The 17,656-nt window shown below is 40.1% G+C and overlaps 1 protein-coding gene across 1 annotated transcript; it reads left to right on the top strand.

Annotated features, from left to right (window-relative positions):
• Nucleotides 1–10,487: 10,487 nt before the first annotated feature.
• On the top strand, nt 10,488–16,950 carry fpr1 (formyl peptide receptor 1). Its single transcript, XM_015038306.1, has 2 exons — nt 10,488–10,601; nt 14,049–16,950. The coding sequence occupies exon 2, from the start codon at nt 14,060–14,062 to the stop codon at nt 15,203–15,205; it is 1,146 nt and encodes a 381-aa protein (XP_014893792.1). The 5' UTR covers nt 10,488–10,601; nt 14,049–14,059; the 3' UTR covers nt 15,206–16,950.
• The last annotated feature ends 706 nt before the right edge of the window (nt 16,951–17,656 follow it).

Consider the following 17,656-nt stretch of genomic DNA (forward strand, 5'->3'; position numbering starts at 1 on the left):
TCAAAGTCCAAATATTTATTACAGGTCATAAATGATTGTAGCTACGTTACTCATTAAAAAACAAAAACAAAAATCTTTTGTCTTTGCAGTGTTGTTTATCATTTTCTCTATGGTTCTGCTTTGGTGGTTGATCAAAGTTTAGCCTCAATGTGTGGTAAGATTTATTTTTTTCATGGGCTTTTTGTTGACCAAAATAAAAGGAACAAGCAACTGAGTATAGTTGCTTTAAATGTCGATTCTTCCTCCACTTTCCTCTTGGTTCCTCATCTGATTGTAACTGAAAGAAATTGCACCACAAATTGGAGGAACAATTTCATTTTATTTTGGATGCAGGTTCACCACACAGTGAACATACACCCAACAGCATAACGAGTACCGAAGCCTCCCGGAGATATGTCCATGAGTAAAAACAAGTTAAAAAACGTGTTATTCTCATTTAACCATGAAACAAATTGCTTATGTAAACGCCACCATAAACAAAGTGAACTAAATGCAATCTACACCATTATTCTGTTGCAAACTCTTGTAAAATGCAGGAAATTGCACAGCTTTATGAATTCCTCCAACTGTGTTGCACATTTAGAGAATCACACTAATTTATGAATCTTACCTGGAATGCATACAAACTCAGTCTCATCTGAAGGGTGAAACATATTGTATGTCTGTTGTCTGCAGGGAAAACTGGCATAAGTGGGCTGGTAGGGTTAAACCTTCCTTGCTGTTTACAATAAAAAAAAATGTTAAAATACCTAGTGAACGCAAATTAGAAATGATGCATCACATTTTGTGAAACTTGCAACAAAATTGGTGCCAAACAGTCTGGGGAAAATCCTTCAGTCTTTCCAAAGGGCTAACTTTGGAAAGACACAACCTCGTTCATTTATGGTTCAGAATGATTGACAGACGTCTAGCTAATTTTGGTCAGCTCAGGGTCAGCCACGTGCCGACGAGGATGGATGAACTATAACGTGTCTCGTGCTCGACTGTATGCGAGTGTGGCTTGGTGAATAATGAGTAGGTATGATAGCAAGCAAGATTAAGTAATTTCTCACCCGTTTTCCTTAATGTGTTGGTGGACAAATGCAGCAAAAGGAAAACCTTTTTTCCTTTTCTTTTTGGTGAAGGGAGAGACTAACAATAGCTTGACTATTGGCTTCCTGTGCCGCTATCCCAAATAAAATCTTGCTTATTGCACAGTCTGCACTTTCTTTCCTTTGCTTGTATTATCTCTGGTACATTTTCTACCAGGTCAATCAGCAAACAGAAGGAGAAATTGTGAACGATGACGTTGATTTTCTTCGCTGTTTGAGAATTGTAGTTTTCCTGTAGTTTCAGCAATGGCAGACAAAGACATGAACAGAGCCATTCAGTCCATGTTGGCTTCTAAACATTGAATTAACATTAACACCCACTTCGTTCGGATCAGCACTTCTCTCTTCGCAGCAGAGGATGGTTGTTTACAGGACAGGAAATTTCCAGAAAGCTTCATAACATCGAACTGGCACATCATTATGGCCAATGTTAGCGATTGGGTAAAATTTAGAAGCTAAACACAGGAAACAATAATTTCTCAATAGGTAGACCTCATTTTAAAATATATTGTCTTGTTTTATTTTTTTTTCATGAGTTGTGATTGTGTCAAAGAGTGAAATGCAGTTATTCAAAGCTGAATCTGAAATAATTATAGTTCAGACCCTTAATGCCTCAGTATTAAGTTGGCTCAGCTTACCTCACAGAGACTCTGTGTAAGCTTGGTTTTCGGTATGTTTTGGTGGTTGTTTTATGGTTGTCTTTGAACTGGGAAAAAAAAACTATGTCAGTTTATAACAAGATTTCTTTATTTCAAATTGGAGTCCAATAAGCAGCATTTTAATATATCTGTATTTATCTGTTGACCACCTTACAAACATCTCCACCAGCCACCACTGGTTGTCTGAACCGTATTTATTTACCTGTTTAAATTTCAGATTTCATCAAGACTGCAGGTAAATTTTCACTACAACCTAACTCCAGAAAGTCTGAGGTCGCTGAGCATTACAGAACGGGACACATGTGTTTATTAGCAAACAATATCATTAAAAATGTGCAACAAACAAAAACATCCAGTGAGCCAGCAGTGCATTTGGACGAGTCTTTTAGCGTCACATATGGCACCCAAATGCCTCTTTGGATCTGAGGAGCAATCAGGGCATGATTGCTGGATGACTAAATTAGACAATAAAAACACCAACAAACTCTTCTGTGACCTAAATCTTCCATATCCTTTCTTGTTTTACACTTCCTGTTTGCTTTAATGTGCATAAAAATCTAAAAAACTTCCTCATATTCAGTCATCTGCTGTCCCACGCTTGGCATCCTCCGATTCCTTACTGTCATTGCTTGAAATATCCTCGGACGAACAGAGAGACCACTGTGTTGTAAATATGTGCGGCTATGTAACGTCAGGCTTGTTTTGTGTCACAGAGTCCAGAGACTGATTATGCATGTATCTTTGAGGGGCAACCAGACGTTGTGGTCAAAAGCAGAGACGTATGTAAGGAAGTGGTTTAGGTTATTGAGGTTCAGCTTTTTTCCCTGTGTGTGGTGAACTTTAGGCATACACACACACACACACACATGCACACAAGAAAAGATTACTAAGCCATGTAAATGAAAGCTGTTGAAACTGGTTTTGACTCAGAAAAACAAAATTCCTGGTTTCTCCACAGCAGGGAGACAGGGGTCTGATTTCCATTCGGAACGCCGCAACAGGATAAACAAACTTTTGGGGCTTTCAGGTTAGAGCAGATTCCCAGTTGCTCCTGCACTAGAAGTTTCAACACCACAGCCTACTCTCCAAAAGGCCGGAGTAGATTTATAAGCATTTTTAGATTTCTGTAGAGTTGCAAAATGGAGACGTTTGCATAAAACTTCAATGACAAATACAGGGCGTGTTAGAGTGATGCAAGGAACAGCACCGTCTCATTACTTATTTTAGATTCCCACACACAAAAACACACTCAGACACAAAAAAAATCCACACGTTCAATTGCGTTATGTCTCTCAGGTTCCTCACAGCTGTTGCCTCAAACCATTAAAACCCCCAAACTTCTAACCATTGCACATTGGATTCTGCTAAAGCTGAAATTCTCCTATAAAACCTCTGCTGGTTGTTCAACACACCCAAATTGGTATTTGTGTGGTACGCATATAATTACACGTTTGGTTGGTAAATCAAGAACGCTGGCAAGCCTCGGGCTCTGAAGGCTTCCCTCAAACTATAGCCTTGAGATGGCTATTAATATCCCCTGCAGACTCTAGCAAAAGAAAAAGGAAAAAAAAAAAACTCGGCCTGCCTTTATGATCCGGAGCAACATTTGAAAAGGGTGCGCAGTGTTGGATGTATGTGATCACATCAGTAAAAACAGGATTGGTAGTCTGTCCCACAAATGGAGCTACAGTTTAGGAAGAAGAACTGTTTCCTACAGATTGAACGCATTGCTTTGAGACCTACTGCAAGAATAAAACCAGAGGAAGCTTTCTTTCCCCTGAATTCTTAAAGCCTGAGCAACCAGGCAACAGAGAAATTAGTCCACCTACACAGTCAGAAACGGGTGTTGGTCTGAGCGTATGGAGGAACTGAGGGCGGGTAAATAGACATGGGGAGTTTCTCTCACTTATTCTCTCCCGTGTTCGTCCCCCTTTTTACTTCCACCCCCTCACATCTGGTTTGCTGGCAGGGCTTAGTTCCTGTGAGGGGTGTGTGTAAATAAGCTGCTGCCTAGTATTGGGGGTAGGTTGCAACCAGCATCTCACACTCTCTGGAACTGGTTGATTTTAGCAACTTTGGTTTCATTTTTCAGTGCTGTAAGAAGATTTTGTAGCTTTATCAACCAATCAATCAATGAGGTCACGTTTGTTTGTATTGCATGTTTGGGCAACAATGCAGTTCAAAACTTTCTACATCATGAAAACATAAAAAACATCCCAAACACATCATACAGACACCAATTGTGAAATCACTAACAATAAATTTTGTCAAGCCCCATTGTTAAAATCATGAACACATTATGTTGGTCAATGTTCCAGTTATTATGGATCAAAGGCAACACTAAACAGGTGAGGTGGGCTCTTCCCTGGATTTAAAGGAACACTGTGTTTCAGCTGTTTTGCAGTTTTCTAGAAGTTTCTTTCAGATTTGTGATGCATAGAAGGCTAGTTTCATACATTCGTTTTTCTCCATACCCCTCACATTTATTTGTTTCTTCTTCTTTCACTATTTGGGTGTAGAGGAATGACCTGTTCATGTTGCTATCAGCTGGGGTGAAGGGTCACAAGGGGGAGGTAGTCAGAAGTCAGGAGGGGTGCAGTCCTCTGCCACAAGCCCACTCATGCTACAGCAGGCCTAGAGCATGACCGTAAAGGCACCGATATACTTCACGCAAAGTGCCAAAATTTGGTCTCATTGACATAGATGTATGAGAAAATTGTATAATTTTGTTCACAGAGAGGCGTCCGTCTACCAAAATGCATCATCTCATATCATGTTTGGTGTGTTCTGACTTGGACCAAAATGCAGACAGGAAAAAGGAATGACCATCTGAGTCATGGTTTAACGATAAAAGGCAAAACTAGCAAAAACAGGCAATCAGGAACAAGGAGTGAACGGGGAGTGGAGAGGATAAAGGAGGTAATCAGATGTAAATGACTGCAGCTAGGAAAGCAGCGAGTGAGAGTAGATGAAAAAATGACTTGCAGCTGGGGAAAGGGATTAAATGGCAAAGTGATTTGAAGGGGATAATATTACTTGTTTTCCAAACAGAAAGTCATCACAACATCACTTCTCTATTAACCCTTTAACAATGTTTTTTACCAGTGTTGCACGGAGAAGTAGCTCCTATAATGAGCTCAGCAGATGCGCTGTTCCACCAGGTGTTTGCTAATTGCTGCTGGCTAGTCTGGAGGAGCTGAGTGGGGGAGAAGTGGGGAGGGCTTATCTGTGAGGCAGAAACTCTGAGGAGGAGCTGCGACTTGAAGGCGGGGCTAGGTCCACCCAAGCGTTTTGCACAGCAAAATGGTTGCCATGGAAATTAAAGGATTTCTCAAACATGCATGAAAGAATCAAGGCAACACTCCACGCACGATTTTGATGAGGGAATAATATTATAACATAATGTAAAGCTAAAACATAGTCAACTTTACATAATACTGTCAGTCCCTTTAAAAACTGATAGCATCCATGTAGAGTCGCACCAGATCTGTGTGACCAGGGCGAACTGAGGCAGAACCAGTTCGAGGCCTTCTAGTGGAGAAGCGCCAAGACAAAAATATGAAACCAGAAAATAATCTAGACAAAAATAAATACTAAACCAAAACAAAACCAACACCTAAAACGAGAAACCAAACTTTCAGAAGGAATAAACTAGAACTAGAAGAAAATGCTAAACAAATCGCAACAATGACTGAACAAACAGAGGGACTAAGCTGGAATAGGGGGAAAGATAATGAAAACAAGAAATTCATACGAAGACATAAAAGCAGAAGTTCACAACGGCAAGGGACATGAAACTCAGGCTTATAATCACCCAATGAATAAGTGGGTGGTTTGGAAGGAAAGCGCAAGAGTGACCATGTGGGAGGAAATTCAAGCAGAAAGACAAACTCAAATGAAACATTTGATCCCTGAAAGGTAGGGCTTCACTCTGGAGACATCAGCCAGATTTGCAGTCTTCAGCTCCCACTCCCCCACATTCAGCTTGATGTCATTACCCAGCATCCCTGGGAGGGTTTTTTTTTTTTTTTTTTTTTTATGCAATCAAAGAGTATAGCACCTGAAACAAGTGCAGGAATTTACCAGACTGGTGTGAAAAAAAAAGGAAATTGCTACTTGGAAGAATTACTGCTCAGGTTTGCTTCAGGGGATGAATACCTCTTTGTTTTTGGCTTGTTTCTGTAATGATTTTATGAGTGATAAAACCGCCAGAAATATCCAGACTGTAGAAAGGAATTCATATCCAACTTTGTCTCCGAGGAACAATATTTTTCTTTGCCGTTTCAAGAAGTCAAAGGTACCATTTCATCTTAAGCTCTATCTAAGGGTTGGGCGCACAACCCCTTGTGTGCAGGCCTTCATCCTCAATGCGGCCGTCACAGGTTCGATTCCCGACCTGTTGACCTCTTCCGCATGTCCTCCCCCTCTCTCACAACCCACTTTCCTGTGTTGATTCACTGTTGAATAAGGGTCACTAGAGGAAAAAGAATTTTAAAAAAGCTTTAAGGGTAATGTTAAAAACGAGATTTGCAAAGTCTGATCATACACAAGCCTATATGTTCAGTATTCATCCACTGCTTTAAAACTTTCTAATAAGCTGTCATGAATTACCAAAAATAACATAATATAAGGCTTTAAAATGTGCTGAGTCTGACAGATGTTACTTCCAGGCTTTGTCCCTGTTGAAGCTGAGAGAAAGAATAGGGGCCGACATAAATTCACTGCAAACATCTGCTTTGTTTCAGGAAAACTCTGCGTTTCAAAATCCCAGCGGGTTCAGCAAGCTCAGCGAAACGATGACGTCAAAGGTCAAAAGAAGGGAGACATTAAAATGTTTGTGCTCAGGTGAAAAGTCAGCATGCAGCAATTACTGAAGACTTAACCTGCATCAAAACATGAACTCAGGCCACAGAGTGGCAAACATTACACTGCAGGATCATCGGTGGGTGGATGAGAAATCAGATCTTCTCTCCCTCCGGTAGTCATCTCAGCAACCCTCAATTTATGCATTTACTGAAGCTGTTTGCTTACACTCTGTTTTGGAGTTTCCCAAAGGACTGCCGTGGAGTATGTGAGGGCACCGGAGGAAAAGACTTACCCTTAAACATGAATAATATGGCTGTTTAGAGATTGATGAGAGCACGGCACACAAACTTGAGAGAGGGAGACTCCAGCAAGGTTTTCTCAAAGCTGGCGGGGACAAGAAGAGGGAGAGAGAAAAATGCGCTTTAGACAGAGGCTACACAGAGTAATTATGAGTGAAAGAAAAATGCAGCAAAGCTTGGACACATTTTGACGTGACAGACGGTTCAAAGGCAGAGATCAGACTGTGAAAAGTTAACATTTTGCATCGAGCAGGCTCCTCCAACAACTTGCACAGGCATATGTAAACTGTTCATCCATCAGTGCAGTTTCAAGAACTGCATCAGTTTCAAGAACTGCAAAGGAAGTAGCTAATAATAATTAAGATGTCAGTATCTGCTTCATTTCCTACAATTTCTACAGCAGGGGTGCCCAAGTCCAGTCCTCGAGAGCTACCATCCTGCAAGTTTTAGAAGTATCCTTACTCCAACAGACCGGGATCAGCTCTACAGAGGCCTGATGACCCCTGGTCTACAGCATCACCCACACTATTACAAGCACTGAGGCATGCAACCTAGCGCTTTTTAAGATCAGTTTTTTTCAAAAGGCTATGACCCCAGATAAACAAAAAAAAAAAAAAAATGAGGAACTAGCTAAAATTATTTTTAGTCAGTTCCTCAGTCATTTTCAGTTGTGGAAGACGAAGGATTCAGAAAGTATGCTGATGCTCTCAGTCCAACATAAAAACTTCCTAGCAGAAAAACACTCCACCTACAAAAAAAAAAAAAAAAAAAAAAAAAAAAAAAACACCCAAGAACGTTCTTCGCTCCTAGAAAGGGTAAAAAAAGCAACAGCTGTCTGAATAACAACCGACTGCTGGAAATCCCGAACCACCACATTCTACATGCCTTTTTGTTAAAAATTACAAACTGGTGTCCTGCCTACTGGCTTGTTTCGTGTTCAGTGACAGACATACTTCTGAGAAATTAGCAGCAGGGCTGCTCAAACTGGCACAACAATGGGACGTGGAAAGCAATGTAGTGTGCCGCGTTAGAGGCAATGCAGCTAACATAGCAAATGCAATTAAAACCCTGAAATGGGATCCACCGCTCATGCCTTGCACACACAATTAACTTGCTTGTAAGAGATTCTCTGACGGTGATGAACAGAGAAGCTCAAAACTATCCAACGACTGACGGGAATTCCTGAGCTGAAGCTGAAACAAGATTATGTGACTAGGTGGGACTCTTCTGAAATGGCTTCTGGATTTCAAGGATACAGTCATCTCCACCGTTATCAGAGCACCTCCCATTCTTCTGAGTCAAGAGGAATGTGAGGCCTGCACTGCTCTGTTCACTGAGGAGATGAGCGCAGGCAGGTACAGTCTAAATATCATGCTATGATGTTATTATTCCCCAGCTATCCTGTTTAGTCATTGTATTATTATTATTATTATTATTATTATTATTATTATTATTATTATTATTATTGTTATGACAAGCAGATTAAGCATGACTGGGTTTTTTCATAGAGTTTAACACATAATTGCTTGCTCGTTTTCAGCTATGTTACAGCCTCTAAAATGTTCATCTTCTGCAAAAGTTAACAGAGAAGTGACAGAAAAGTGAAGGAGTTAGTGCAGGGGTGAGCAATCCTGGTCCTGGAGGGCCGGTGTCCTGCAACTCTTGGATGTCTCCCTGGTCCAACACACTTGAATCCAACAGCTGAATCACCTAAGTGCAGTCACGTTCTCCAGAGTCCTGCTAACGACCTCATTATTTGACTCAGGTGTGTTGAAGTAGAGACACACCTAAAAGTTGCAGGAGACCGGCCCTCGAGGCCCCTGATTAGTGGATGCTTTGTCCACAGGCTGGAGTGCAGCCATGTTCTATCAGAAACCACCAGAAATTTTGACCGACGATTCAGTGAAACCAGAGCAGCTGATGAAGCTCTTCAGAGAATAATTTCAACAGCAGCAAGAGCCAGCTAGTCACAGGGCCAAGAGGGAGAAGAGGCAGCAACGTGCCTAGATGAGGAACTGCACGCATTCGCTGTTTGGAGGTTCTTTGAAGAACAAGCGACTGGTGAAACTAAAAGGAGCCCATCAGAAGACGCCATGGTGGAAGTGGGATTAAGTCTCGAGACTGTTTCACAGAGAAACACAGACCCACTGAGCTAGTGGCAAACCAAATGTTCAGTTTATCCACTTCCTTCACACGTGAAGCAATTAGTCTCTGTATTGTAACATTTGTCCCCTCAGTAAAATACATACTTCCAAAATAGGAAGTAGAAACAGGATCAGTAACTAAAAGCTGAGGCTCTTGGTTTTCTATATGCCAATCTTGACAAAAAAAACTTGCTAAAACTGTCATACTTAACAAGGAGTGTGAAATTGGTTGCCAGTGGTCATTTTAATATTTGAAATACTGAATCCAGCTGTTGCCCACATTTTATGAATCACTTGCAAATTCTTGAATTAGTTTTTCTTCACATTCCTCTCAATGTGAGGATTTCTGTGTGTGTTTATTAGTCCCTGTGTTGTGTCTACCCCTCGATTGTTCCCAGCTGTCCTTCATCTCCCCTGACTGCCCCCAGTGTATTTAATCCCACCTGCGCTCCCTGCGCTCCCTGCTCCCAGCTCCCTTGTTGTGTGTCGTGTCTTTGCCATTGCTTTCTATGCAATGGCAAAGACGCGACACAATGGCAAGAAAGCAATTGCATAGAAATTGCTTTCTATGCAATTTGGTTACAGTTGGCAGCAACTGTTTTCAGTTGCTACCAGTGTCTGAGCTCATTGCCTTATTCCTCACCTGTGCTGCCTGGACTGTTTGTATATGTTTAAAGCCATAATTCACTCTACAACCTGGGTCCACCGTGCGTCCATCCTCACCATAAATACTACAACTCATGATATTCAAAGATGATAAGGCTATTTCTGCAGCTTGTGCAATTCTTTTTCAACCAGTTTCTTTTCCACTGAACATCCTGTGAAGTATGTTTCTGTGAATAGCCAGCTTCTCTAGTAAAGACTTGTTGGGGCTTCCCATATGTCAAGTCAGTGGTCTGAATTAATTACATTGACCACTATATAATATTCTGTATTCTAAGTTTTTTTTATTGGTCTAATGTAATATTTTGAGAAACTGAATATTATGTCCCCATTAGATTTAAGGCACAATCATAAAATGAACAAAATAAATATTTGATATATTACTCTGTAAGGAACCTATCTGCAGGTTTCAGTTTTTTCATTGAATTATGAAAATACAATAACGTTTTGGTCATTTATTTATTTTTTTAGCTTTTTGAGATGCAACTTCAAATGCAGCAAAAGGGGATTCAACAAAAATATTGACTCAGGGGTTGAATACAAAATATGTATAACAGTGATATTAAAACAAGGATTGTTATATAAACTGAATGAAGTGAAATGAAAAATAAACAATTTGTTGGTTAATCAGACATGACAAAAGGGTTCGTGTATTGGGCTTCTGTGATATGGGCTTCTAAAAAAGAAGAAAAGAAAAAGAAAAGAAAAGGAAAGAAAAGAAACTGCACCGACGTCTGTGGGAATTTATTTTGCAATAAGCATTTACATCTAAGTAGTGCAACAGTTTCCTGCTTGCCAGATGAGGAGGCTCCGGGACGTCCTGCCCAGCTGTGATGTCAAACAATTAGGGGTGTCAAGGATCTGAGCTCCACGTTTTCCCCATAGCAGACAGAGCTGCCCGTGAGGCTGAACGCATCTGACTCATCCGGACGAGACAAGGTAGGACGATTAAAAATTGGCATTTTACCAAGAGATTAAATATGGAGATCAATTAAAATTAATTTAAAAACGTGGGCTTGAGATTGAATGGGTGAAATGTACTTTTTTTTTTGTTCTTTTCTTTTTTTGTATGAGCAAAACAACGACTCGTGTGTGAATCTGGGTTTTGCTGTTATAGGCAGCTTTAAAAAAACTTTCAGGGGAAAAAAAAGAAAAAAAAACCTGAGAATGTTAATTAAGCCGCACTTTGTGAGATGAGTTTTATGGATGTGCTGCGACGGTTTTCGTGTGGTTTTGACGGAGAACAAAAAGCGTCTTCTCATCAAACTCGGTTCCACTTTTACTCTCGCTTTGATCTCAGATTTTCACGCAGCGTAGAAATTGATGCTTTGCTTTATGTGCGCCTACTCAGGTTATAAACCCTTTTAATTTACCGCTGTTGCGGGGGAATATTTATTTATTTTTATTTTTTTGAGAATGTTTGTATATCTACATATGTTTATTTGGTTACAGAGTCAACAAGCTTTAAAAAGCACAGTCAGAATGGTTCATACACTTTAAAACTACGTAAGTGAGGAGTTATGTGAACAAAGTTAGGCGAACATAAGTACATAGTATTCTAAGCAAATTAACTTAAAGGTTGTTTATTCTGATGCTGCAGGTTTTACTTTACTCAAATGACCTCTACAGGATTTAAGCTCTCTAATCTTTTCTCTACCGTGTGCAAAACATTACCCTTGTTAACATTAGAAGTGGGTCAAAATTTGTTTATAATATAGGTAGCCTGGCCATTGCCTTCCTGTACAATTCTGCTTGATTCAAATCTCGCTTCACAGCACAGTCTGGTCTTTCTCCCACTTACTTAGATTCCTCTGGTAGAATTTCTACCGAGGCAATCAGCAAACAGAGTGAGAAGTTGTGAACCAAAGTGTCAATTTTCTGCTCTGTTTTAGATCTGTAGTCTGAGTCTGCCTGTAGTTTTAGCAATGGCAGCGGAGGAAGTGAACAAAGCCGTTCAGTCCACGTTGGCCACGCTTCCAGATACTGAATTGACACTAACACCCGCTTGTTCAGTTCGGCATTTCTCTCTTTGCAATGGAGGATGGTTGTTTATAGAGCATGGCAATTTTCAGTAAGCTTCACAGCATTGAGCTGGTGCATGACATACATCATGGACTGGGTAAAATTTCAAACTTTAACAGAATCTACGCTTTCAGGGAGCAATCGTTCTGAATAGCTGAGACCCCAGACCCTCTGTACGAAGCAAAGCGTAGAACAAGGGGTTGGTTTTTCCATCCATCCATCCATCCATCCATACATCCATCCATACATCCATCCAATAATTATTTGGAGTCAGTTTGCGGGCAGCAGCCTAAGTAGGGAGGCCCAGACTTCCCTCTCCTCAGCCCCTGCATGGGGCAGCTCCTTTGGGGGAACCCTAAGCCATTCCCAGCCAAGATCCATAGTTTTTGGCTGTTGTTTTTTTTGTTGTTGTTTTTTTTTTTACCAGGCTATAATATAACCTCTTCCATCAGGCTTTCAGGTGTAGCTACATTTCAAGATGTAACTCTTTCTGGGGCTTTCGTTTGTTTGTTTTCCTGATAATCTGGATTGATTACATATCTACAGATGACAAAATGCTAATGCACGATGACAATATCTAAAAAGTCATTTCAGTGTTGGTGCAACTTATTAACTGGTTTCACCAACATTGGTTGATGGCAGCAGCTACCATCAGGTGAATAGGGCTTTTCATCTTTGTGAGGAATGTTGGGCTATTTATTGCAGAGTTACTCTCATTGCAGGGTTCTTGTGTATGACCACTTTTTAGTCTGGTGATTTTTGAGGCTTCTCTTTCTTTGTGCTTTGTATAATTGACATAATGTACAAACTAAGTGCTTGAACTTAATGTAATGAACTGATGACCAGACATCTTCTGTCAGGAGTTTCTGATAGAGAGGAGAAGTCCTGGTTTAATCAGTTAGAGTAAGATGTCCAGAAAAACAGCCCCAATCCACCATCACAGTCAAACATCAACTTAGTTTGACTGTGTTAGTTTTATGTCACATGCATAACACGACACCCTGTCCAGAAAGTTAAACGTTCCTCTCGGTATTCCACAGAATATTTTCCCAAAGCCCTTGAGACTATTAAGATGTTTTTCAGCAAATGTGGGCTGAGCCTTTGTTTGGACACCATTTTAATTACTATTGTTGTTGAGCACTGATCGAAACACAGCTGAGTGAGGTCTGTTATGTTTCAGCTGTTGTTTTCAGTTCTTTTCTGACCTCCTGGACAAGTCTTCAATGTGCTCTTGGAATAATTTTGGCATGGCTTCCAATCCTGGATAGGTTCATCATGTTTCCATGTTTTCTCCATTTAAGGATAATGACTCTCACTTTGTTTCTCTGGAGTCCCAAATCCTTGCAGAGACTCTTTCCAAGATGGCAGAGTTAAATGATTTAGTTTGTCATCCGTTGTGAAAGTTTTTTAAGGGGGCAAATACTTTTTATACCATGATTTGTCCAGTAGCTTACTCCTCATCAGGATGTCCTTGTGTCCCAGTACGTGACTCAGAGGCTCCTTAGAAATCTGACCAACGCCCATGGCATCACTTATGTCAACTGGTCATTTTTTCCTGAAGTCACAGCTCTAAATGCTTTTTGACATCAAGATGTCCTGGTCCAAAGCACAAAACCTCTAAAGAACACCAACAAATGCAGCCACACAGCAGTCAGTATTGCAGGTTCCTGTTTTTGTCTTCTTTCTTTTTTTCTTCAAAATTTAAAATAAATATTTTTTTTTTATTTCTTAATGTCTTTTTATACAGTTTTAATAACTGACACAGCTGCTTTTTGAGATTGTAAAATGTAATTGGGTTAATTTAGACAAACTTAAGATAAATTATTAATTAAAATGTAATAATAATTGTTTGGGTACTACCAGATGATATCCCTAACCAAAAACAAAACCTGCCTCACACCTTGCAAAAGTATCTTAGTGAACTCAAGGTAAAGCTATTTGAATAAGATGTTCTTTCTTCTTCCATCCAAATGCAAGTCTTAAAAAAATTTAATGTAATTTTCCTTCAGTCAAGCAAAACATTTTGGCAAGATCTGTATCTGTATGAAAACTTTGGGCTTTTTAAGTTGTTCCTCTAAATCAGGGGTCACCAACTCCAGTCCTCAAGGGCTACCTTCCTGCAACTTTTAGATTCACCTCTGCTCCAAAATGTCTGAATTCCCTCTCTAGCAATAGGCTGGAAACGAGCAGTTTATTTGATCCAGGTGTGTTTGAGCAGAGACGCATCTAAAAGTTACAGGATGGTAGCCCTCGAGGACTGGAGTTGGTGACCCCTGCTCTAAATATTTTGAATTGATCTTTTTTTTTTAATTTCCCTTCAATTTTCTTGAAAACTAAAACCTAATGCTTTGTAATTTCTTGCAGGTTCTTTAACGATGATGGAGCAAGCTTCTTACTATTACAGCAATATCACTGGTCTAAACAATGACTCCTTGTATGACGACGACGAGTACTACAGGGATGATCACGATCACAGCAGCAAAGACGAGCACTCTGAGCTGAGGCAGTCCCTCACCATAATGTCCCTCATCGTCTACTCGCTGGCCTTTGTCTTGGGCGTGCTTGGGAATGGAGTGGTTATCTGGGTGACTGGCTTCAAGATGAAAAAAACGGTCAACACGATTTGGTTCCTCAACTTGGCCATTGCTGACTTCCTCTTCACGGCCTTCTTACCGCTCAGTGTGACATATACAGCTATGGACTTCCACTGGCCATTTGGCAAGTTCATGTGCAAGCTAAACACCACCATCAGCTTCCTGAACATGTTTGCCAGCGTCTACATTCTGGTGGTGATCAGCGTCGACAGATGCGTGTCCGTTGTCTGGCCTGTCTGGGCGCAGAATCACAGGAATTTGCGTAAGGCTTCATGCATCAGTCTGTGCGTTTGGGCATTGGCTTTGATCCTCAGCGCTCCGTACTTTGTCTTCAGGGATACCGGCCCGTCGTACGAGAATGAGAACATCATCAACTGCTTCAACAATTTTGCTATGTCTGAGGACAGTGAAAACCAATCTGTCCTCAAGCTGCAACTTTTCCGCCACAAGGCCATGGTGATCACTCGCTTCCTCCTGGGCTTCGTCATCCCCTTCAGTGTCATCGTCTCCTGCTATGCCGTCATAATCCACCGCCTTAGGCGAAACCGTACGCTGGCCAACCAGTCCAGCCGCTCTTTCAAGATAATTGCCGCCATTATTGTCACATTTTTCCTTTGCTGGGCTCCCTTTCACGTCATGGGTCTGTTGGAGATGGTAAGCAACATGGGAAATCACTCAAATGAGATGTTGCTCCACATCATCATAATCGGAGTCCCGATCGCCACAAGCCTGGCCTTTCTCAACAGCTGCCTGAACCCACTGCTGTACGTGTTCATGGGCCAGGACTTTAAGGATAAAGTTCGCAAATCCATCCTGAAGGTCCTGGAGAATGCCTTCCAGGAGGAGGTGTCCCGCTCTTACACCTACACAAACTCAATGATCACCATTCGAAGCAAAGACAAATCACTCTCTGACGCCGAGGTGTGAGACTGTCATGGACACTTTAGCTGTACAATGTAAATGCTACTGTAAATATAAAATCATTTTTATCTACTAACCATGTATTCTACTGTGCTTTGAATGCTTAGTTTTGCCTCAAGATATAATCGACAATCACTTTTTAGTTTTGGTTTTGAGCTACAAAACATGAATTCCAACTACATTGGCCAAATAATGCAACCTTCTGCCAAGTCAAAGAGAAACTGGGTTGCAGCAAGTTATTTCACCAGCTTCCTTTTCTATTTTAACTTGGAAACCAGAAACTTTGAACTTGACACATGATACCGTCCAAGGTGGTCATCTGTGGGTTTTCACCACCTGTGAACTAGAACAAAGTGTGCAGTTTCATTATGTCTTTATCACATCTTGGGTCAACAACAAATAGTTTCATCTGACAGCTGCTGTCCTTCATTTTTGTCACCTGACATTAATACCTTCTTAGGCACTGATTGCTGTCTGCTGCATGCTTCAATAAATATTTCATTGCCTTTTCTATCAAGCATGAAAGAAATGTGACATTGATAAATGATGCTTAAAATTCCAGCTGCATTATAATTATATTTGCCCCAATTTCTATGCATTTTATCCTAACGACTATAAACTACTAACTGAAGGTGGAGGAGCTGGAAAAGGCATAAAAATCCTCTGGATTTTATTCAACTTAGAAAATGTGCCTCTTTTTCCCCTATATTGATGATTATGTGATTATGATTATGCTACGGTATGTAATATGTTAAACATCAAGTTTGACTTGTATTTCAACATAGTCATTTTTATACTTTTTTCCGCACTTGTTTTAGTTGTACTGATAGCCTGATATGAGTGGTGATGATTCAGCACGTACAGTGGAAAAATTATTATTTTTAAGTTGTAACTAAAACCGATCTGCATATCTGTTAATGACGTAACACAATTTATCATGAGGCAGCTTATCGCACATCAAACGTCAATGCTTTTAAACGCCACTAGAGGGTGCTGTTTTATTTTATTTTATTTTTTAAATCAGCAAGTCATCGAAGGAGTCTATGGGCGACCTTTTCTCATTCAAACATTAAAACCAGCAGTTATTGACATTTTGTCTGTCACAAATAAAAGAAGACACCTCAATTTGTATGTTGTAGCTGTTCTAAATGTAGGCTAACAAGACATTGCTAGTTATTTTTGAATGTGTGACATTACAAACAGTGCAAGTCTAAAAAATTGTTTCCAAGTTCTTCTATATTATTCCTGCTTCTTAGAATATGTTGTTTATTTTTACAATAAACCAATATTGTTGTACAAATTTTCTATTTTTAAATGGCTTACATTTTATCTTTTTTCTTTCTTTCTGAAAGTCAGCTAAAAACTATTATTGCTTTATAGAAGTGGAATCTAAGATAACTTAACAATAAGTCAGTCAATCAAACACTAATAAAATCAATCTTTAGGGAATTTTAATGTGATTTTATAGCTAGTCGTTCCATTGTCTATATCCTCTTGTCTGTGCAGAGTACCAGACCGGTGCCTGTCTCCAGCAGGCATTGGGCGAGAGGTGTGATACACCCTGGACATTTTGACAGTTCATCACAGAGCAACCATGCACACACAAATTAACAACAACCTAATAGTCATGGTTTAACTGTGGAAGGAAGCTGGAGTCGGAGACAACTCACACATTCACAGGGAAAAGGTAAAACATGTCCAAGGATATTTCTGCTGGAAGGCATCATTGCTACCCTTAAACAAGCAAAAAAGAAGAAGAAGAAGAAACCAGCTGCTGCCTGTTGTATCATATTTAGTAAATATAATCTAACCAAAGTGCAACTGCTCTATGAAGGCCTCAGAGGTTTGGTAGAGAATTAACAGGGTCATGAAGACGTATGTTATGGAGAAAAAAAGCAGGGTTAAGTCATAAAACCACATCCAAAGTTATATATTTTTCACAGAACACTTTTCAGTTCATCATCCAAAGATGGAAAGAGAAAGACACAACTGGTAGCCTACCAAGACATTGGCTGTCCACCGAAGGCAGCTGAGAGGCGGGTAAACAAGTAGCTCACATTAACTCTAAATGAAATGGAAAGATGGAACGTTTTTGACAGGACAGTGATAAGTCATGTACTCAATATGACGTTCATGAAAGAGTGGCAAAAAGAAAGTCATTATTGAAAGAAAGAAATCAGAAGACCTGTTTGTCACAAGCCAGGTAGGGGAAACAGTACACATGTGGAAGAAGGTGCTTAAGTTAGCTGGGACTAAAACTAATCTACTTTGGTGCAAATGTGTAGGGAAAAAATTCATTCTGCAAATCACTTTGAATGCTTAGAACCCACCACAAAAAAGATAGAAATGTAACATTTTTTTCTTTTTGTTTTTAACAGAGACGGACAAGGAAGCTGGTCTGGGTTGATTAAAAGATGGAAGGAGTCAAATGCAGGACAAAAAAAAAAAAAAAAAAAA

The sequence above is a fragment of the Poecilia latipinna genome, unplaced genomic scaffold (assembly GCF_001443285.1).
Source record: "Poecilia latipinna isolate Pla-1442-1.1 unplaced genomic scaffold, P_latipinna-1.0 Scaffold437, whole genome shotgun sequence".
NCBI classification, from domain to species: Eukaryota; Metazoa; Chordata; class Actinopteri; order Cyprinodontiformes; family Poeciliidae; genus Poecilia; species Poecilia latipinna.

What these genes read in the sequence shown, in the direction of transcription:
- fpr1 (XM_015038306.1), top strand. Translation starts at nt 14,060, where the DNA reads ATGATGGAGCAAGCTTCTTACTATTACAGCAATATCACTGGTCTAAAC.